Source organism: Puntigrus tetrazona, chromosome 23 (assembly GCF_018831695.1).
Source record: "Puntigrus tetrazona isolate hp1 chromosome 23, ASM1883169v1, whole genome shotgun sequence".
NCBI classification, from domain to species: Eukaryota; Metazoa; Chordata; class Actinopteri; order Cypriniformes; family Cyprinidae; genus Puntigrus; species Puntigrus tetrazona.
This window is the reverse complement of record NC_056721.1, coordinates 14,749,816-14,771,938: the sequence shown is the minus strand read 5'-3', so window position 1 is coordinate 14,771,938 and position 22,123 is coordinate 14,749,816. Positions and strand designations below refer to the sequence as shown.

At 37.4% G+C, this 22,123-nt stretch overlaps 3 protein-coding genes across 8 annotated transcripts in view; 1 reads left to right on the top strand and 2 right to left on the bottom strand.

Moving 5' to 3' along the window:
• The window catches only part of LOC122328902 (sushi, von Willebrand factor type A, EGF and pentraxin domain-containing protein 1-like), a 502,117-nt gene that overhangs the window by 415,969 nt on the left and 64,025 nt on the right, over positions 1 to 22,123 (top strand). The window lies entirely within an intron of this gene.
• LOC122328909 (multiple C2 and transmembrane domain-containing protein 1-like) lies at positions 1,613 to 12,549 on the bottom strand. Its single transcript, XM_043224991.1, has 8 exons — positions 12,149 to 12,549; positions 8,586 to 9,317; positions 8,388 to 8,441; positions 8,194 to 8,305; positions 3,631 to 3,773; positions 2,917 to 2,993; positions 2,736 to 2,847; positions 1,613 to 2,642 (listed from the first exon to the last, which is right to left on the bottom strand). Exons 2-8 carry the CDS (start codon positions 9,273 to 9,275, stop codon positions 2,589 to 2,591), a joined length of 1,242 nt encoding a protein of 413 aa, XP_043080926.1. The 5' UTR covers positions 9,276 to 9,317; positions 12,149 to 12,549; the 3' UTR covers positions 1,613 to 2,588.
• LOC122328907 (myocyte-specific enhancer factor 2D-like) overlaps positions 13,722 to 22,123 on the bottom strand; it is a 32,308-nt gene continuing 23,906 nt past the window's right edge. Inside the window, exons 7-9 of the mRNA XM_043224989.1 lie at positions 19,410 to 19,536; positions 19,046 to 19,169; positions 13,722 to 17,394 (exon numbers count right to left, since the gene is read on the bottom strand). Of these exons, the coding sequence (XP_043080924.1) occupies positions 17,055 to 17,394; positions 19,046 to 19,169; positions 19,410 to 19,536 (591 nt within the window). The 3' untranslated portion in view covers positions 13,722 to 17,054. The remainder of the gene's footprint in view (positions 17,395 to 19,045; positions 19,170 to 19,409; positions 19,537 to 22,123) is intronic.

Genomic DNA, 22,123 nt, shown 5'->3' with positions numbered 1-22,123 from the left:
ACACACACACACACACACACACAATTGTGCTGCTCGGTTTATTTGTTGTTGACTTTTTTTCAGAATTATTTGATAAATTGTTAAAAGAACAGCTTTTATTTTACTGTCACTTTTGATCAATTTAATGTGTCCTTTCTGAATAAAATAATTATTTCTATTAAAAAAAAAAAGTCAGTGTTAAAATTTGGTAATAAAAAGGGACAAAAAACATTTTTCCTATTACTGTAAAAATAAAATGTCTGCATAAATGTGACATATTAAACATATTTGAAATAAAATATATTGCAAAATAAAAGCTCAGAACAGCTTGGTGAAATGCGCAGGTGATCCCGGCAACTCAAAAAAAAAAAAAAAAAACAGGTCCATCAACAAGACTGCAGATGGATAAGTACACAGTACAGAGATGACTTGTGGGTTGATAGCCCTGCACTTTCAAAAAACACAGCATCAGGAAGAGGCTGGTCTGTTCTGCCAGTAATCACAGACCAGAGAGCTGTTTTCCCACCTGGCTGCTCGGAGAGTGTGACTGAGCCTTTGCTCCATTAGAAATCACACACACACACACACACACACACACACACACACACACACACACACCCGTACACGGCACAGCAGACAAACCAGCATTAACATTTAATGTAATGGCCACATCTCCATAAACAAGCCTCTTTAAAGTGAGAGAGAGGGATGAGGGGGGTAGTTATAGAGGGAGCGCAGAGAGAAATATAATATCCATCCAAGCCAAGTCTTCCCAAGTGTTTATTTTGGACAAATTTGTGATCGGCGTGGCCAATAAAACAATTCCGCTTAAGAGTAAATGGCCCCTAAAGAGAGGCTATTCCTGGTGCTAAAAGAGCTGGGGGATTGCCTCCATATGGTGAAGCAGCATGGGGACAAGGGGACAAGCCCAAAGCCGTACCCATTTGGCTAGAGCTTCAGTGCTGTCCGTTCACAGCTGTGATATTACATCCCAACATCTGGGTTATAGCTCACCATGCCTGGGAATGAGCCATCGCACATATCCTCAGCATCTTACACTGGCATAGTGCCTCAAAGACTGCACACACTCACATACACACACACACTCCAGACGCTGTCAGGAAGAAGAACCACATGCTATGCGCCAATACTGCTGCCCGTTTCCATCTCAAAGACAGTGTGGCACGGCTGTGAAGAAGGAAGTGTGATAGAGGAGGAGAGGTAAGAATTGAGAGACATGTTCTTCCTCTCCTGATAGGTGTCAAATAGAACTAGATCTCAGTTGTTTCGGCGGAGGACACACTGTGGTGGAAACAGCAACAAAACACATACTGATCTATACCTGATCATGAATCTAGCAGGTGTCCGTTTGAGTCAATCTCGCAACTCATTTGCTGTAATGTTGGGGGCATTTTGTGTGACAATCATGACATAATTTAGAAAGTGTATTTTGTTACTCTAATGAATCGCATTTTAAAATATATGTTTAAATTGTGGGATGCATTGTAAACTTTCAAACGTGTTCTTTTTTAAATGAGCATAATTTGAATTGTAAACAATTTTAGCATATTTGACAACATATTTACAACTGAAATGTAAAGTGCATTTTACAATTTAAATATGCATAAAAAAATGTGAGAATAGTCAAAGGAACACTATATAAACATGCAGAGTCTGTAACTACTGAAAACCTCTGTATGTTTCCACTAAAATAAAAATTTGAATAAAGCAAAAAATAAATAAATAAATAAAATGTTTTTATTACTACATTTTTATCTATATCAATAAATAGCCTTTACTGTGCTTACACAAAATTACTTCTTTCTGTTTGTCTGTCTGTCTCTTTATTTATCCGTTAAATAATTTATTTTATTTAAATTTTGGAGTGACATTTATTTCTATAAAACGTTCACCTTTTTAAGACGAGACTTTGTTTACAAACTAACAAGAGAAAACTTTCTAAACTTGTAAAACTCTTTCTCATTAATATTACGCATTGTCAAATGGGCTATAAATTATATAACACACGGACTTTTGTTCTTTACAGCTTCGGTGTGACATATCAAATTCAATGCTGCTCATAAATACAGTGTGCTAAAAGCAAATTCTCCACACCCCGCTCTACAGTAGAATGTGGCAGAGATTTCAGAGAAATCTTAAATTGCAAACTTTGAACGGCCTTGAACAATAAAAGCTATTTGCCAACCGCTGTGAGGTAAATAAACCCTCATCTTAGAGCTGACCTGCACAAAATGCAAGACAGACTTGCGCTTTGTTTAAATCACACTGATGCGTTTTCTTTGGAAATCGCGGATTGGTTCAGTGCATCAGACAGTCGCAGCCGCAAAACAAAAGTTTCTCGCTCTGTTGAAGTTTTGGAATTTTGAACTAAGTGAAAGTAAATGAGAGAGACTTGCATAAATGTTGTGCATAACATCGGCCAAGTGTCTGTGGGGGAAGATGGTGAGGATCTACTGCCCTCCAGTGGACAGATGTGTTATAAAGCTGTGATATTTGTAATAAAGTAGTGTGTATTCTGTCTATTTCGTTCTGGTAACGTTTTCATTCTTGTCGTCTGATGGAACACTTAAACAAAATGTATATGGCTGCTATATGAAATGACATACCTTATTAAAGCTTCCCTTTCTTCTCAGTAGCCACTTCTGAAAAATGAATGATGACAAATGAAAATTATGCAAGAAAAAAAAAAATGTGTGACTTAACTGCTAAAAGAAGCATTTCTGTAGGTGCCGTACATTTCGTTTGGCAGGTTCCTCTCGGACGGACAGGCATGCCTCTAGAACGATCGCTCCCATATCTGTCTCTGCACTGTTAGGGTCCTCCAAAGGTAGCGTCATGGGGATTATTCTGCAGATAACAAATTCTTTGAGGTAATTACTGGACGGTATCGGTCAAGTTATGGAATGTTTTCCTCACCTGTCCAACTCCAGTTTACAGAGAGGAATGCTGCTTGAACCCATGAAGTCATTGGATCGGAGGTCTCGATCATATACCTGCGACAGTCATACACGTGAGATGATGACAATCAATGCACAGAAGCAAATTTAAATAGGTGTTACATTTTTATAACATGTAAAATAAATATGTTAAACATGCACAAATAGAGATTATTTGGTAATGCTTTGTTTTAGGGTCTCTTAACTAGCTGCTCATCAGCATGCACATTACTAGAATATTAGCCATGTATTAGCACACATTATTGCCCAATAACTAATATTAACAGCTACCGTATTAACTATTAAGAAGCAGCAAATAATGAATTTATAGAATTAAAAGTTTTAGATAACAGTCAATCGGTTTTGTTTACATATGCTAAATAAATATTTGTCCCAAAAAGAGTACTGATAACTGATGAGGAATCTAATGATATAACACTCTTTATGAAATCACTGATAAAGTGATATGATTTGAATGCAGCTGTAAAAGTGATAACGGATAATCCCCGCATTGTCTCTAGAACATCATCTCTCCTTTTTTTCTGGTGAATGACAATCTTCCAGCAAACTCTCCTTCAACTCTGAGATTGTTTTCAGGCTTCGTCAAGTTTACATTAGAACTAATAAAAGATATAAGGAAGTTTGTAATTCAACAATTGTTTAAATTACGTAATATTGCAAACACTGCGCAAACCTTAAGATGAAGAACCTGATCGAGGTCTCTGACGGAAAAGGAGAACGATTCATTCCAAATGGGATTCAGGTTCTTGTTCACAACTTTGCTTTTGTAGATGTTCTTGCCATCTAATTTGAATTTGACAAACGGGTCACTTGTACCTGTTAAAAACAAACAGCTATGTTAATCATATTTGCTGCATAACATTTGCTAATAATTTTAAACGCATTTCTGTAGTTAGCAATGACTAACACCACGAAGCTTTATTGCTGTATTTATTTAATGACGAACCCTGGTGGAAACTGGTTCATATCACAACTGTACAAGAACTCCGATACAGTCAACCAGACACTGAATAATCCAGAAGACTCATTATTTAGGCGAGCGTTCTTAGCGCGGAGAGGCGGACGTTTTGTCTCTTTCAGAGTGATGGGAGCTGGCCGATTGTGAAAGAGTAAAAAATTATAGCCAGCGTGAATCAGTTCATTTAATGCCGGTGCATTAAAACCCCAGAAACTGGGAGCAAGCAGTGTTAATCTCCAAAGCCTGTTAAGAAAGTCTGTCTGCGAGAGGGGAGGGAGAGCGGTCCGTCTTTGTCTATGCTGTGGTATGCAGATTGGCTGGTAAGAAAAAAAAAAAAAAAAAAAAAAAAANGATAAAGGAGTGCTTGAGAGAACCTGCGGGGAGCCTGGAATCACATGACAAAAGCCCTGTGGGGACGGGCTGTCAGGCCTGTCAGCTCGCCTCTCCAAATGAACATCTCCAGGAGGCAGCTCCTCCCTGCCAGCCGCTGACAAGGAAACCTCCAGGCAGCTTGACAGGAGGAAAGGGGCTCAAGCAGCCAGGGGAAGAGCTCCGGCGTGACTGAAAACGGTGACGGCGGAAATTAACAGAAGGAAAATGGAGGACGGGCGAAGAAGGGAGGGAGGGGACTCGCCGGCTGCTTTTCCGATGTAGTGTCAGTCGGGGAGCGAGCCGGCCGTTAATTGTTAGGCAAATATAGGTGCTGGAAAAAGGCACGAGGGGTGGACCGCATCATCGGCGTCACGCTGTCATGTCAGACCAAGTGAGGACTCAACTAATAATGAAGATGGCTGCGGACCGACGGAGAGTTTTGTTTGGGGGTTTTTTTCAGATAATGTCTGAATCTCGTTGATAAAGCGTTAAATGAAAAAAAAAAAAAAAAAAANCTTTAAAAATATTTTTACAAATAGAAACTTTTCAAAACCAAAGGTTTTTGTGTCCATTAAATGTTTCCAAACAGGACAAATATGACCTAGAAGTTCTGCAATAAAACCTGCTTCCTTTTATTTTTAAGAAGCCTGCAGTAAAGTCCTGAATCAAACTTATTATAGACATGAGGTTATTCTCTAAGACCACCACACGAGGTCGCAATTTCTTTTTTTCTTTTTTTCATGCAGTAGGCACTTTTATCTAAATCAACTTAACAATACAACGGACTGATTCTTCTTAAAGGGGAAGTAGCATGAGAATTTAAAATGCAGCGTTTCAAACAAGAATAGTTAAAACAAGAAGTGATATGTCTGTAATATGTCATTTAAAACAATAATTTAATTAGCATACTTATTATTACTATTATTCCATTTGGATTTTTGCAGTTATCTCAGGGTCCAATAAATTATTAAAGCTCTTCATTTTCTTTGAACAAAATAATAAAAATACAACCAGCTGAGAACATAGCTCTTTAAATCTCTGTAAGGACTACAATTTACATATTTGTCACGCAGAATATATCCTGAAACAGTATTTTTCCAAGTCAATACCAAAATGCAGCAACAAACCCCTAACAGCTTCAATAATATTTTACACCAACAAAGAAATTATGAAATACAAAGTAAATAAAAGAAAAAACGATTAAATTCTTTAGGTTTGTTAGTCACTGGCATTCAGTTTCTCCACCAAACTGAGAAAGTGTATATAGGCGGTTGCTTCCTACAAAAAAAACGCAACTGCAGAGTGTGATTCACAAGAACTTGACATTCCTATAATAAACACATTATATTATAATTATTATTAATATCACTGACTTATTCAGAAGGATGTAGGTGTCTATTCAAAACAATATATAATGCATTTAATTATTTATAAAAAAAAAATGATGTTTTATAGTTTCTCCAGCAGGTGACAGTATACCTCCAAGATAACGCTAGCACAGAGTACATTAAGAAGAAAAGTAAACTTTTGAAAGAACATGAAATATATGGGACAGTCGTTTAGGTAATTGTGAGGCCTTCAATCCGTTGAAGACTTTAAAGAAGCGCATGTCTGGATCCCGCACAGGCAGGATATCTGGCGTGCTTGTATCACCACTAACCTCACCAAGTCTATAGTGTGCATGACCATTTCATTAGATTCAGTTGGCAGAGAGGAATATCACTGGAATATATTCTAATTATGAAAAATAATGAGGTAGAGATGGTAATTAATAGCCTCTGGGCACACACCTGTGACTTTGAACATGAGAACGAGCTGCCCAATCAGCTTGGTCAGGCCTGCCAGATACACTGGCATTACGTCTGAAGAACCGTTCTGGGTATCAAATGCAAATTCGGTACAATCATTTGCTTGTAGGATTTCAGTAAACCTAAGGCTAAATCACTTTTTTCTCTCTCTCTCTCGCTGTTTCTTTTGTATCTATCGCTCTTTCGCATAAACAAATAGTTAAGAGATAAAACAGACACATTTTGCATTATGACACCAGGGACTGTGTACAGCCTCTAGGTAACAACACCTCAACATGACTCTATTTGCATTGGCTCTGTAGTAGGAAAAAAAACGAGGCCAGCTCATTTGTTTCCCGGCCCTCGTATGATAAAACTGCAATCAAGGTACAACATTTGAATGAAAGGCCGCTGATGTTGACTGCTTAATCCAAACAGTAGTTCCAGAAATAGCTCTTTTGTTTTCTTAAATGTAACATGAAGCATGAAGCAAGAAGCAAGACAGACTTGACAGACTTTCTGGTCCTACTGCATTCTGCAGATTTGGAATGACTAGACGGGCTGAACTGAAGTAACTTCCCTAAAAAGTTCAGTCCTCTGCTTTTTCTGTTAATTTGCCTTTTAATAATATAATGCATTACATAACAATATTACCCAGCAGCTAATTGTACTTTATTTTTTATTTTATTTTTATTTTAAATTTTAATTCGTTTTTTGTTCTTCTACTGAACAAATTTTACGGCAATGAAAACAGGATGGCAATCATAAACAATTAGTGCGCTCAGAAATTATTTGACTATGACCTGAAGAATCTACAATCTTCACAATATCAAGAATTTAGAATTTACAAGATTCATGGGGCTTTATTTATCAAGGGCGCATAGAAAAGATTCTATACTCTGTCCTACACATAAAATGCACGGGACATATGAGGATTTCTTAATACATATTGTGACACTCTTAAACGTTTTTTATGTGTAGCGTTGTTGTTCTACCAGTATATTCTCTGCGTAAGCATGCTTAGAGGTGTGCTTATAATTATCATTAGTTTCTAACTGAACATTGAAAATCATTAGAATAATGATAATTTCATCTGATATACTTTACATAAAAAAATGTAGATATGTAAGATCCCCAGCCTACTATGGACAGAAGAATATGATTTCAGCAAGTTCAGTATTTATCATCCAAAAAAAAAAAAAAAAGAAAAAGATAAAAATGATGACAACTTGTTTTTCTATGGTAGCACCATGTTCATTTTCAATCATTTCAAAAACTATCAAAACTAAATCAGATTATATAGTACCATTTAAAAGTTTGAGCAATTCTGGAAATTTGCATTGTGACAAACTTTCATGGCACTTTAGCCCTAAAATGAATCATATATGTTGAAGCATTCCTTATATGTAAATCACTTTGCATAAAAGAGTATTGTGAAGTAAAGTGAATGCATAAAAGTGAGTAAAGTATCTCAGAAAGGAAATGAAGAAAGACAACCAAGGCAGAGATGTTATTAAATCTTCCAGACCCAGGCTGACCCGTAAGAAATAATAAGATTCAATGCCACATACTAAACCTTGGATAGTCTACACTAAAACAAGTTCAACAAGACAACAAGGACATGTATCAAGAACTCATGTATCAAGGTATTTAGGAAGACGAAACAAAAAAGGAAAAGCTAATCAAAAGATATGGGCGATGCAACCTGAACACGCTTTCAAGACTAGATAGACCATCAGAAACTTTCTGTAGAACAATCAAGCTGCATCTGAAAAGACTTTTCATCTCAGGAGCCAGTTGAATAGGAAGAAGTAGAAATTAATGTAAGATCAAGACAAGTCTTTCAATGCATGAATCATTCCATCTGATGCCAAAGCGGTCACAACATCAGGGGGTGGCTTTTACAGTTTCAGTGCTTTTCGAATCAGGATTTTTGAGCTGTTTAAGATGTATGTTATGATTATGTTATGAAGATGTATGTTATGATGTAGCATTAATCATTCCTTCTTAATTATAGGAATATAGTCTTTAATTATGCAAATAAAGTCAATGCCTGGGGTAAACCACACCACCCAGCACCATCCTAGTTTAAATATCTGTATTAGTCAGAAATCAGTACCTGAGCGGTCTCTGACTACCAGGTTTTTTCCTTCCTTTAGGTTGATGGCTAGGAGGTACTGGACCTTCTGCAGCCCTGAAGCACTCTGACTGTCATTTAATCCTGCTGGAAACTGACAAGTAAAGAGCAAAAGACTGTCAATGCTTGATGATAATTATTATTATTATGATGGGTTTTTTTTGTTCTTTACTCACATTTTGTTCTTGTTCTGCGAGTGCATCAAAGTCACTGGTTTCATTGGGAATGTCCTGAGAAAGACATCGAAGTTTGTCAACCGTAAAGCATTTCTTTTCGATGTTAAATACCGAAAACATGAATGATATGTATTTGTTTATTTATAAAAAAAAATATTTATTAAATTGCGTATTTGAAAAACGCTTTGCGAGACTTGCCATGTCCTCAGCTGACCCTGCAATGAACATTTCCAGCGGAGAGGATGGCTGGTACTCGGCAGGACATTTCTCCTCAGGTGGAATACTGCTGACCGACTCCGTGGTGGTCAGTGTAGACATTTCGTCTGAACCTCGTGAAGGAGGCGTCTGTCTTCCCGCTCCGACTCTACCGAGGGCCGCAGCCAGTCTGTCTGTGGGGTCTTTTAGTCTCTGACCAGGCGATTTTCTTTCAGGTGCCACCTGTCTTTCTGTAGGTGGATACACAGGTCCGGTCACTGCATCTAAATCATCTATGTACCACGTCGTGGCTCTTTGCCGCTTGTCGGTTTCTAATAAAACTGGAAAGTCAACAGGAGCTGATCTCTCTGACGGCGCGGGGCTACAGGAGTATGGCAAGTCAGCGACACTTAACCGCTCAGATAAGGCAATGCTGGAGGTTTCGCTTCCCGTTTCATCCAGGTCACATGAACCTTCCACGTTTCCAAAGAAGATGGTCTCTTGACCTGGCGTCCTGGAATCATCCTGCAAATCCATCATGGCACTGGGATTAATCCTGAGGTCTGGTACTGACATACTCCTCCTGTATTTCAGAGGGGTCTTTTTCTTCTTCCCCAGACCCTTCTTTCCGATCTTCAGATTAAACCTGCCTCTGTCACGGAGATTGGGCCAGATTTTCTTCTTTTGCTCCATCGTGACTGCAGATGAAAATGCACTTCAACTAAAATGAAAAAGCTGTCATACAAACGATGGGCCATTAGTTATATATATATAGAGAGAGAGAGAGATGTATACATGTATATATATATATGTATAAGACATTAAATTGATCAGTACTGACATTAAAGACATTTATAACGTTATAAAAGATTTCTATGTGAAATAAATGCAGTTTTCTTTGTATTCAAGAACCCATAAGGTTAAGTATCGTGCTTTTTACAAAAACAAAAAACTAAACAACAAAACCTTTTGACACTTATCTCACTTTCTGTTCTCGGGTAGTAAAAATTGTGCCTTTTAACTGGTGTTCCACAAGGGTTCATATTGGTATCAATCTTTTTTAGCATGTGTATTATTATATTATGATTTACCCATGGTGTGTCAACAATGTAATATCATAATGTATGTTGACAATAAAATAATTTTCGCTCATGGTAAAAATGCAGAATAGGCTGCAAATAAGTTGACATTTCTGGAAAAAATCATAACCTGGATCAACAAGCATTATCTGAAATTGAACATGGCAAAAAACAGCTCATGTTATTTTCTAAAGGATATAGTTTTAAGATAAAACATGATATTTTTTGGGAGAGAGATTAGAGGCTGTTTAGGAATATAAATACTTAAGGGTTCATTTGGTCTTATTTTTTGTATTTTAAAAAAAGGCATGTAAAAAGGTAAAATTCTAAAATTCTATAATTTTCGGTTTATCAGAAACACTCTCAATTGAAGCTTCAAAGGAAATTTGTATCACTTATTGTCTGACAAGTTGACCTAATACACATGCTAAAGTTCTAAAACCACTTGAATTATTGTACATGCAATCACCTAAAATATTAAATAAAAAAAACAACAGTTTTCACCACTGTCATATTTTAAATACGTATAACCTGATTGGCTGGGAAAATCTCTCTATGTTTGTTTAGTTTATAAGATGATGCATTGTTTAATGCCTCCTCCTCTGGTTATTTTATTACATTTAAATCTATTGAAAACAGAGTAGAGGTGCAGCTAAAGTTGATTGCATGAATTCCACATTGAAAAACATTGTTTTCATTCAGAATATTAGATCATTGGAATTCAATACCTCAATTAATTAAAGAGCGTATATCATTTAAGTATCATTTTAAGTATCATCACCTTTTTTCTATTTTATTTTTTGTTTATTTCAGTTTGTATAAATTGTTGCTAATTTGTTGTAGAATTTTTTTGTTGTTGCTTTTTTCCTATTTTGTAACTTTTTTTTTTTTTCCCAGCTCCAGGCCTAATAATAACTATTATAATAATAACTACTACCAATGAAAACTAGCCTTTGGGATCATTCGGGTACATTTACATTGAATGCTGATTTATGTAAACTGTCCCTTTTTTGTTAAATAAATAAACATTGTAAATCATTAAACTAGCTTTAAATATATTTCAAATACCGTTTTTACCAGTTTCGTTCATATTTAAATACATTTATTTAGTTTTTCTCTTACATACCAAGATTGCATGGTTTGTACTTTTATGTCCCCAGAGTGTCTGGAAACCATAAATAGTGTGGAAATATTATGCAAAGCATAAATATAAAATTAGCATAATAGTTTGGAGAGACATCATTGTATAAAATTTCATTAGCTAATAGGTACTACTTTTTTTTTGTAAATGACTGCATGGTGTTAGACTTGAAAGAGGTCTCTATTTTCTGATTCCTGAGCATTCAACCATATGCTGTGGGCTAATAGGCTAATCTATCTCGCCCCTGGAGGGCCAGTGTCCTGCAGTCGAGTAAGTTGTAGTAAACCTGAAGACCTTGAATAGCTGGTTCAGGTGTGTTTATATGGGATTTGTAGCTGAATTCGGCGGGTTTAATGACCCTCCAGAAACAAGACTGGTCATCCCTGTTGTACGTGATGCTTTAAACAGGAAATTGCCAAAACACAGATAATGTCAAGCGTCTATACTTTGAGTGAGTGTGTGTGTGAGTGTGTGTGTGTGTGTGAGTGAGTGAGTGTGTGTGTGTAGTAAAACAGCCTGCTACTGCAAAGTATGAAGAAAATGTGCTGATTACATTGTCACATCAACAGACCACGAGGCCCTATCTTCTGTGGAACTGTGAAGTTTCTAGAGAAACTGCTGCATAACCTTTTTTTTCTCTTCACTGAGCTGAAAGGTCTTTATGTTCATTTGTTATATAAATATAAGCATGACAGAATCAATCTGGCTATCACGTGACAACGCAGACCACTATGGCTGTGCTTTCCGTGTCTACATTATCAAACACGGACTTTATCAAAACGACGTTTGGAAGTTTATTGTTGTGACGGAGACTTTACTCAAGCATCACGTCAAAAATGTGCTCGAGTAATTAGCGCTAATGCACTCAAATAAAGTTAACATTCTTATTAAAGTATGTTTCAGCAAGGAGTCATTTGTGTTTAGTCAGTAAAACTGATACACAAGTTTTGAAGCGCGCGCACGCACACACACACACGCACACACACGCACACACACACCAAAAATGCTACTACAAATTAAACTATTCAAGAGGTGTGGTGTGTACATTATTTAAGCAGGTGTGTTGGACAGGTTTTCGCATTTTCGTTGGTATAATGTTCGGCAGCTCAAAGGATTAGGTCAATTCCCTTTAACAAAGTTAGTCATATTAACCTACATACAAACTTATAACAAAATAAAGCGTAACAACGCTATTACTTCTGATAATCACCAGTAGATCGATACATCTGTAAATTGTAGCTGTATATTTACATATATATTTATCTGCGACTGATGTATCATATTTTTGCATGAACCAAGTAACCATTAGATCATTACAATTCGACAACAAGAGTTGAGACGCTTACCTTTTTCCAGATAAATTACTGGACGTGTATTCTTCTAGAAGACATGTCCGACAACAGCAGCAAACTTTCCCATTCACCTGTAAGCGGCCGCTGTGATGTGTCTGTGGAGAGTTTTCTGCTTGGACCGGTTTGTCTCTGTAGAAGGGCGGGGTGGTGACTAGTTCTCAATCAGTTACTGGAGTTTCGGAGTTCGAATGCAGTGCAGCGTTAAACGCTTTGTGTTTACTGCATACTTTTTAAATTCTTTGAAATGTCAGTGACAGCCATGCATTGTGTGGTATGGTCGGTTGTGGTTTCGGTTTAAAATACAGCGTATTTTAAAGTAACTCTCTCGTTCCAGCGTTTTTTTTGGGATTAAACCGGAACGCTTGCACGCTGCAGATAACGCACCAGCGGCTTGCACGGAAACTCAGTGCCACCTGCTGGTCGATCTTTATAATAAATGTCTGTGGGATCAATGAGCTGGAGCTTTTCTTTTCTTTTTTTTTCTGTCAGTCAGTTATAGTGATTTTTTTTATATATTCTTTAATATTCATTATTTTCATGAAAAAAACATGCAGTATAACGATTTTGTTAGAATGATATTTGTATTTAGTATTATTTGAAGATTTTTGTCTGCAAACTGTGGTGTTTTTATGTAGGAGGAAAACAAATGTATTGCCATGGTTTTTACTGGATATGTTTGTATATGCATGCATAAAGGTCAAGATATTACATATTTTGATATTTTCGATGTTCATTTAAACGGCATAAACCTTAAAACTTGCTAAGACAAAAAATATGCACAATGTTTTTGTTTATGCTTGTTTGCTTAATTTCTTTGCTCATCTTTAACTTGGGAATTTTTATTGGTCAGCGCTTCTGCAAGTGGTTGTAACTATTCCATGACTGAAATGAATTTCAAATAACTGTTATTGAATGTCCATATTCTGAACTATATGTTTAATACAACTCCTATACTAGATCACGGGTGATATATGACACTTCCATCTGTATTCTGCAGTTCCGTTTGCAGCGATTGTGTGTTTCTCAGAGATGCAGTATGAAGGCACATAGAGTGAGTATTTGAGGGTACAATGAGGTTTTTAATAAAGCGGACAGATTCTAATGTTTGGGACTTCACATGTGGACAAAGTCTACTCAAATTCAGAGAACTGTTCACTTCAGTTTGCACAGAATAAGCGAGAGAACCTATGTTACACAATAAAAGCCAATATCTTTACTTTAGTGAATGCAGAATACAAATTTGTACAACAATCTCTAGCATAATATCTTAGTCATTCAATAAAAAGTTCACTAGAATATTTATTGTATAATGAAGATAAAACAACACATTCAAGGGAAATATAATGCAGATTAACTTAAAGTTCTCTCTCATGTTTTACTCTTTTTTTTTTTGTTGTCTTTNAGCTTGTGCCGCCAAACGGTTTGAGGGTCCAAACCGCAAACAGCTTCTTGAAGTGAACTAGTAACTACAAACAATTACCAAATACATAATTCTGATTTAGAAAAAGCCATAAAGCAAAGCAGTGTACTCTTGCACAGCAAAGTGAAGAAAGTACGCAACAAACAATTGTTGTTTCCTCTTTATCCCTTCCTTTCACATTCAACAGTTTGTGACACAGCACTCCGCGCCAAAGGAACAGCCTCCTCTCTTCAGATCTCTTATGTATATCTCACGTGCGTTTATAAGAACCCCTGACGTGAGGGTGATTTTGTTTCGATGAAGTCAAAATGCGATGAGTGATATCATATTTGATTCCGAACACCAGCAACTCTTTGGAATAAGGCTCTAATTGTGCATGTAGCAGAGAAACTCCCTGATTCCTAATCAAGCACTAATGTTGAGTGTTTGTGTGTGCATTCATTGCAGTTTGAAAATCCTGCATGTGTTTTAGGCCGTGGTGCTTTCGTAACACCGGGCTGGCATTATTGCTTGTCTACCCTGAAAAGCTTTGATTGTGATCAACTTCAAATGATTCGACAGACATGGTAAAACTTTCTAATGGGCGTTTCGGTTCAGCTGAGACAACAAAGCTTGTACACGTCTGAGGATAAATCTAAAGCTATACCTAAAGCAGAGTTTGCATGGCTCTTGTGGATTTCATTTTTAGTCAGCGTGCCTTTGTACGTAACCATGGGAAAAAAAAATGAGAATTCTGTCATCTCGTTCGAAAACCGGTTGGGACGAATGTTGCATTTAGTGAATATCAACGGTAATTGCAGCTAGAATTGTAAAAACATCTCGTGTTCCAAAAATGAAATGCAACTTTGGAACCGCCGAGTAAATAATGACAGAATTTTCATTTTTTGGTGAACTGTATTTTTTAATATGCAAGCACTTAAGGACAAAGGGTTAACAGTCATTTTCTCACCTGCTCTATAAAGAGCACTTTATTCATGAACTAGGCAACATTGTGTAATTAATGGACATGTGATAATATAATATGCATGATTTTCTTTCTCAAAATTTATTTTTAATAATATTCGTAAAAGAATGGTTCACCCCTCAAATGAAAAAAAAACATCATTTACTCACTCTCAAGTTATTCTAAACCGGTTGGGATTTCTTTCTTCTGTTAAACTTTTGAAGGATGTGGGTCACAGCTGATGGGCCCTATTGATTTTTAAAACAAACAGTATGGTGACCTTCTTCGAACCGTCTCACGTTCAGCAGAAGAAAGAAAGTCATGCAGGTTTGGAACAACTTTAGGGCGAGCCAATAACCGAATCGTCATATCTGGGTGAGCTATCCCTTTAAAACTCCACTTTTAAATGTGAATGCTTTGTGTTCCTGGCTATGTGTGGGTTGGGGACTGCATAGATTAATATCAGCTTATTGCCAGTTGCTGCGGTGCTCGAGAGGGCAGGAAGGTATGCGCACACCGACCGAATACATAACAAATCTAAAGAGGAAAGCATCCGACGGCAAGCTTGAACATACAAACTTTTTGTGCAATCCATTAGAGAGATCATGTCCAAGTCAGTTTGCATTGTCTAGTATTTCCATCTTTAGCTGCTGAATCCCCTGACGCTTTGCCACCCGAGGGGCAGTGAGGTGTGATGCAAGCCGGAGGCCACTTCTACCGGACGTTCGTGCCGCACAAACAAACAGCCACACGTGAAGAGATATGCACACAGAGAGCGAAACGCGACGGCGGAGAGAGCTACAGCGCCCTCTCTCGTCCAGCAATACAGAACATTGCGACCGATGCCTCCTTAAGGTGTCTTCTTTACATTAGGAAATCTGCAGATGAGCCAATTCTCAAAATAACAGGAAAGGTGTTCTGTACATAGTATGCATGTGTGTATCAGGGTTACCTAAAGTCATGGTATTTACAATATATGAGGGATTTGGTTGAAATGAATTTAGCAACATGAGCTTTTTTTTTCTACAAACTTTGGGGAATGTTTGTAAAGAGAAATGTGTCTTGAACTGGATCTCAATGAATAGTGCATCTAAGCCGTGATGGGTTAAAGTAGGCAGTGTATTCAGCAGCTGCAGGCTAATCCCTCACAAAACAGTTGTAAGAAATGCAACCATATATATATTTTTTTTCTTAGCATGACGAGTATCGTTTTACAAAACGAAATAAAGACAGCTGAGCTTGAATCATACAGCTCTGTCGTTACAATTTCTTATGGACAGACATTCACCACCATTAAAGGGTAAACGACCCAAAAACTATCTTCTTGGAGAAAAAAAAAACACTTCGAATATTACCAATAATAGTCAGATTTGAAGAAAGTACAGTATAGTTAACAAAATAGTAAATATTAACCAGTGAATACTCTACTTAATAAGGATCTCGCCTTGTAAACTTGGCAGTAATCCACAAAAATATACTTTTTTCTTGAATCTGGTGAAGGTACAATACATACGTACTTACACCAAAAGTGATATATATTAAAGTTGCTATGTACAAAACAAAAGAAAAAAAAAAGGTTTGGCTCAAATCTTTAATTTACAAACAGAACAGCAAGTGTTCATGGCTTTAGATATCGTTTCAAGATCTGCTTTGCATGTTAATCGTTTTCCAATGTTTGTAACAACGCACACTATGACAGAACTAATATAAAACAAACATCGAGAGAGAAATGCTGAAAATTCCCAACCTACAGTACGACAAAATTACATAGAGGCTTTGGCTTGCGTTACCATTGAGTTGTTGGAGCTGCATGAATGTACAATGACTTGCTATCGTCTCTAAATCGACTGGGCTACCTGTTCTTTTCCCATTTGTTAAAACTGCTGTTAAGAAGGGACTGAAAATTGATATTGATATTAATTTAGAGACATTTTTCATTTCTTTGCTTAATGTCTTAACTGAGGTGAAATGTGATCTCATTTTAGATACAAGCCTTAAAACCGATCCAAATCTATCATCGAATACCTTTAAATAAATTAATAAGTGACATACTTCATAAAAGGGCGAGTGCAGATATAGATTGTTTAATACATGAGCCCAGCAGGCAGAAGCCTTCGGACAGAAAGCCGCCCCTAAACTTTCTTTGATTGTTTGCAAAATCAACAGCAAAAACAGCTACGAGTGTCAAACTGCACCAGTGACGACAACAATCGAAAATGTTTTCTTCATACATTGGACTCTCACGCAATGAAATTTGCATCAAGTACCTGATAACACCTGTTTGTTTGAGTACACCGTTCATTCTGACTGCTTGACTTGAGGTTCTCTCTCTCTCTCTCCACTCATCTGCTGAATTTCGATATGTCAGGACATTTTCGATTTCTTTCCCCATCTACCTACTTACAAAAAAGTGAAATGACGTTAAATTATAACAATAGAATAATAACAATAATGACCCTCCCTGCTGTCGCTCCTCTCTCCCTTTCCCCCTGCCCAGCCCTGCTTGTGACTGACTGGCTGTCAGGCTCGGGACAGCTTTATGTCACCCAGGTGTCCATGCGCATGCGCTTGACCGTGGGGCTCTCCCTCTCTTCGGCCCCGGCGGCTGGGGGCCGACCCAGGCCGAGCGGGGAGTGGAAATCGGGCCGGTGATCCTCTCGGTCGCTTCCATCATAGGAGGAGCAGGAGGAGCTGAGGCTGTCCACGGGCGAGCGGCCCATGTCGGGACGGCCGGAGGGAGGCTGCTGCTGCTGCTGGGGCGGGAAGCCGGACGGGGTGATGCGCTCGCGTGGAGGAGAGATGGGCTCGGATTTAATGTTGACATTCTGGCTGGTGTTGATGGAGAGATTTGAGCCCTGAGGTAAGTGACCGCCACCTCTGAACAAAGAGAGGAAATTACAAAATGAAAAATGACGGCATAAAACTATGTCTGTGGACTCAGCAGCTACCATGTGATGCTAACACAGAGACCCAGATAGCCCAGTAATAATATCCCACCCTCCATCTGTTTACTCAATGGCGCTTGCAGCAATAACAGCACCTGAATCATTTTAGAGGGTGGTATCTAATTAGAGCATGCCTGGCAGAATGTGACGAAAACAGTTCAGTAATGTTTTGATGGCACAACCACTGCGTTTAAATAAAAGCTTTCATTCACAGGCTCTGAAAACATAACATTTCAGTTTTTTAGTCTGTTTTCTCTGTCTGTGAGTCATGCACTCTTCTATTACAGAGGAACTACACAGACGTATACTTATATAAATGCATATGCCTTTATACCACTATCTATCTAAAAAATACATTTAAATCATATGCATGTAGAAAAAAAACGTTTTAGGACAGATGCAATTTACTAATAATATTTTTATGTTCTTGTCATAGATTTAATTTTTTGGTATTTATATCTATATAAATACTATCATGATATATATTTAGGACACTTTTAAACATTAAAAAAATATTTTTAAACACTGAATATAAAATAAAAATTCAGGTTTTCAAAAAAAAAATCTGGGCTTCCGTGCTGCAAAAAAATAGTTTCTCACTGAATATCTTTAAAACAAGATACATTTACTAGAAGCACAGTGACATAAGCTATTATTAAGTGGCAAAGCACACTTATTAATAGCAGCCAAATTTTATACCACTGGTTTGTCCAACCTGGTCTCATAAAAAATATGTACCCCTGTGCATTTTTGGTGCAACACCGTTTTATGTACTTTACTGCACGTTTCTCCGCAGTTTTAAAGAGAAATGTCCACTGAGTGGCGCTAAAACACAGGTTCAATACGTGATGCTGGCACATTTATATTACGTTGCTTCCTTTATGTATTGTGACGGTTCAAAATTCAAATATCTGGGGGCTGTTGCTGAAAGTTAATGCTCTATCATGTTGGAAATATGCCATACATCAAATCCAACCCTAAATATAAATGCAAAACTTATATTAAAAGCCATTTGTTGAGGCAACCATGCCATTTCAAGTGCTTTTTACGCAGACTTGAAATGTTTTGCTGAACCTTTTAACATGGGACTTTCCATTCCATTCCAAAGTGCAACACCATATTACGTGAGCTATCGAACAAACCTACCATCTTTGAAAACCCATAGATATAAACCTGGACATGTGTGATGCTAATGTTTTCAAATTTCCCAACATATTTTTTTGTTTTGAAGTCATTATTAAATGAAATTTGTGTGAAAAGGATTAAAATGTGTCAAGGTTTATTGCCTCTAGTGGTCATTTCTTTTGGAAACTGCACTGATATACTTATTGGTACGTATTTCGTGGCTCGCTAAAAAGTGCACACGGGTACATTAATGCCATGAGACCAGGCAGGGTTTGTCTCTAAAATTATGACATTAAAAATACTTCCAGGAAAAAAAATCTAATGAAAACATATGGCAAATAAGAATGCATATGACCTCATGCCAGTGCACATTAGTTAGTGTTCTGCAAACCTGTGTTTGTGTGTGCATGTGTGTGTGTGTGTGTGTGTGTGAGACTGCACACATCTATGTTACTCACACCAGCGAGCTGAGAGCTGCCTGGCCCAGTTGATGCTGTTGCCATGCCGACATTGAGCCTATAGAGAGCCCTGGAGAGCCAAAGCCTTGCAGAGAGGAGAGCTCAGCACTGCTCAGGGAGTATTCTAGAGCAAAACAACACAACAACAATCAACAGCAGAGTTTATGAGTCACTAAAACACCTCTGCACTTACACAGTCGAGCGTTTCAAGTATTTTTGTTATGCACTGAGCTCGGAGCTGGGTGATGTCATTAATTGTAGGGTCTTACTCTTGTTTATTAAGCCACTCAGAGAAGAATGAAATTAAATCAAACCATGAATGAAGGCATACATTACAAAGCAAAGGATGACTTTTTATATTCACCAGAGTTGTAGGCAGTGGGCATGCCTGAGTAGACCAGGCCTTGTGGTGGCAGACTTGGGGTGGTGACAGAGACCACCGGTGTGGCCAAAGGCTGGGTCGACTGGGAACTGCTTATCCTCTGGGTGTTCTGTATAAAGAGCCAAAAACACAAACTTAATGGGATTCTGTCACAGAACTACATGCACACACTAATCAACCATGTGAAGCACCGTCAACAGAATAGTGTGATTTTGGTGGAAATTATGTAGCAATACAATTTTGTACCAATAAGTGGCGCTGCAGATTCATTATAGTTAGAAATCAAATTGTTTTGCAGGTTGCTATCGGTTAAACAGCTTTAATTCAGAAGCCCCTTCATAATATAAGAAAATAGAATAAAAAATAGAAGGCACTACAGAATGACTTGCGTAGCACAACTGTTTATACAACATCGCTGCTAATTTTTGATAATGAATATGTATTAATCTGAAGCATGTGGATATAGAGAAATCAAACACATTCATACATCAAAAAAAAATTATTATGATATTATTCCCAGAGTCTAAAAAATCTTCTGATCACTAACTTTATCCTGTTTAAACAGTTTCCATGTGAAAAATTCAAAGCTGCGGGACTCTGGAGGGACATGCCAGTTTAAACTCAAGTTTGTCAACGATGTCTCTACTAAAATACATTTGAAAAAATAAAAAAAAATGAACAATTATTGACACCGGGTAAGAGCTATGTAATTATGAGAAAAATGTGGTCAAATTTGAGAAATATTTAAATTCAAATTTTAATCTGAGCCCAGTTTGAGACACCGCTGTGGTCTCTTCTGAAACTCTGGAGACATGCGAGATAAATTTTGTCTTTTTCTCAGGAGCAAAATCAGAGGCAGTAAACTTAAAAACATCTTAAATAAGCATTTAATGCCAATGCAGTTTAGGAGAAACAACTGCTATTGATATTAAAGACATCTAAGTTTATTTACTGAATCCGAAAATGTGTTCTCCAAAAAGCATCCAGCATGCAGTGAAATTACATAGTCACCCCAAGCCAAACGTGTGTACATGCAGTGCACACACACACACACACACACACACACACACACACACATATATACACACACACACATACACACAAAAATATACATTTTGTATAAATATAAATGCGTTTTCCATTCAGTGCAATTTTGCTTATTTTTACATTAGCTGAGAGAGATGAAAGTATTCAATCTAAATTGAGTTTGGACATTATGTACAGTCTTTTTTTTAAATATCAATAGAAAAGTTTCATTTAGGTATTTTATAAAACAAATAGTAGTGTAATGCAAATGTTACAGAATAGTGGTACTAATTTAACCCTGGATTTGTTTCAGTTTTGTAAAATGCATTCACGTTAGTTTCCTCTTGCTAGTGAAAATATTCTCTGACAGCGTTTGGCATTCTCCTCAACTGATGACATCATTTTGGACTCGACATCATTTTACCGACATCATCACAAGTAAAGCAATCACAGCCCAGGCCAAAAAACAAGAAACACTAGAGAATAAAAATTTGGGCAATGCTCAAATATGTTGACTGCAATAACATGTTTTATGTGGATTGTGTTTCTTAACAATTTGCTTTGATTGATCCAGGCTTTTATGTTGCTTCAATATTAAAACTAATACCAGGTTTATTGGTGAAATCTTAGGGGAATATTAAATAATTACTGATGATGCATCTTTGGGGGATTTTAAGGATTCATCATTTTCCTTTCTTCGAATACACCCACAACAATCCTTCCTTTAGCCCAAACACATACACATACATTTCTGGACATACTGTGGGTCTTTTAAACTTCCTTAAAAAGGCTCCGAACATGCAGAGTGAGTCACACACAATGCAGACCAGACACCCGCACAACACTCATAAGTTCATCCAGTTCATGTTGGGTTTAGTTGATCTTCATCTCAAGCAATGGAGTCATTTCTCTAAGCTAAGTGTGGCTCTGTTGGTTAAAGAAGTGTGATTTTAAAAAGCTTATCAGCCTTCCAAAGGCATTCTGTGAAACTCACCACCAGCTCCATCTCTTCCTCCTCCGACTGCTTCCAACAGAAAAGAGCAGATGATGCTGTCAGTATAGAGCCAGGTGGCACACCTAAAGCTCAGCAGGGTCAACCCACCATTCTCACCAGGACGTGTCTTTAAACTAACTTATTCAAATTCAGAGACTGAAGCGTGAACCGAACGCTGCCTCAGGTTACGTGCAATAAAACTGGAAATTCAAATTCAGAGTCAAATTCAAATGAAAAGTCAAATTTTTTGGCACTAAATACACAATGTTTTCATTCCTCCTGGCTATGTGGTTTGTCCGACACAGCAATTAGGTAAATATAAGACGACTTCCAGAGCAAAAAGCTGAACAAAGGGAGATTAATAGTGGAGTAAGAGGAAATAAATTGTGATTTTTTAAGTCCTTAGAAGGAAATGAAAATCATTGAGGAGCTTGACCTCACAGCTACGATGTTCTTAACCTTTCACCTTAGACAATCATCTATACATGAGCTTGTGTGTCCAATAGCTCAATCAATCATTTTGCATCCATTGGCAGAGCCCTCCACTTGCCTTAATTGATTATTTAGAAGAGAGGAACAATAAACACCAGGCTAAAAGAGGGGTAGAAAATGCAGCTGATAACTTAGAATTTAAGAAATAATGGGTAAAAATTATACGCACACACATACACACACA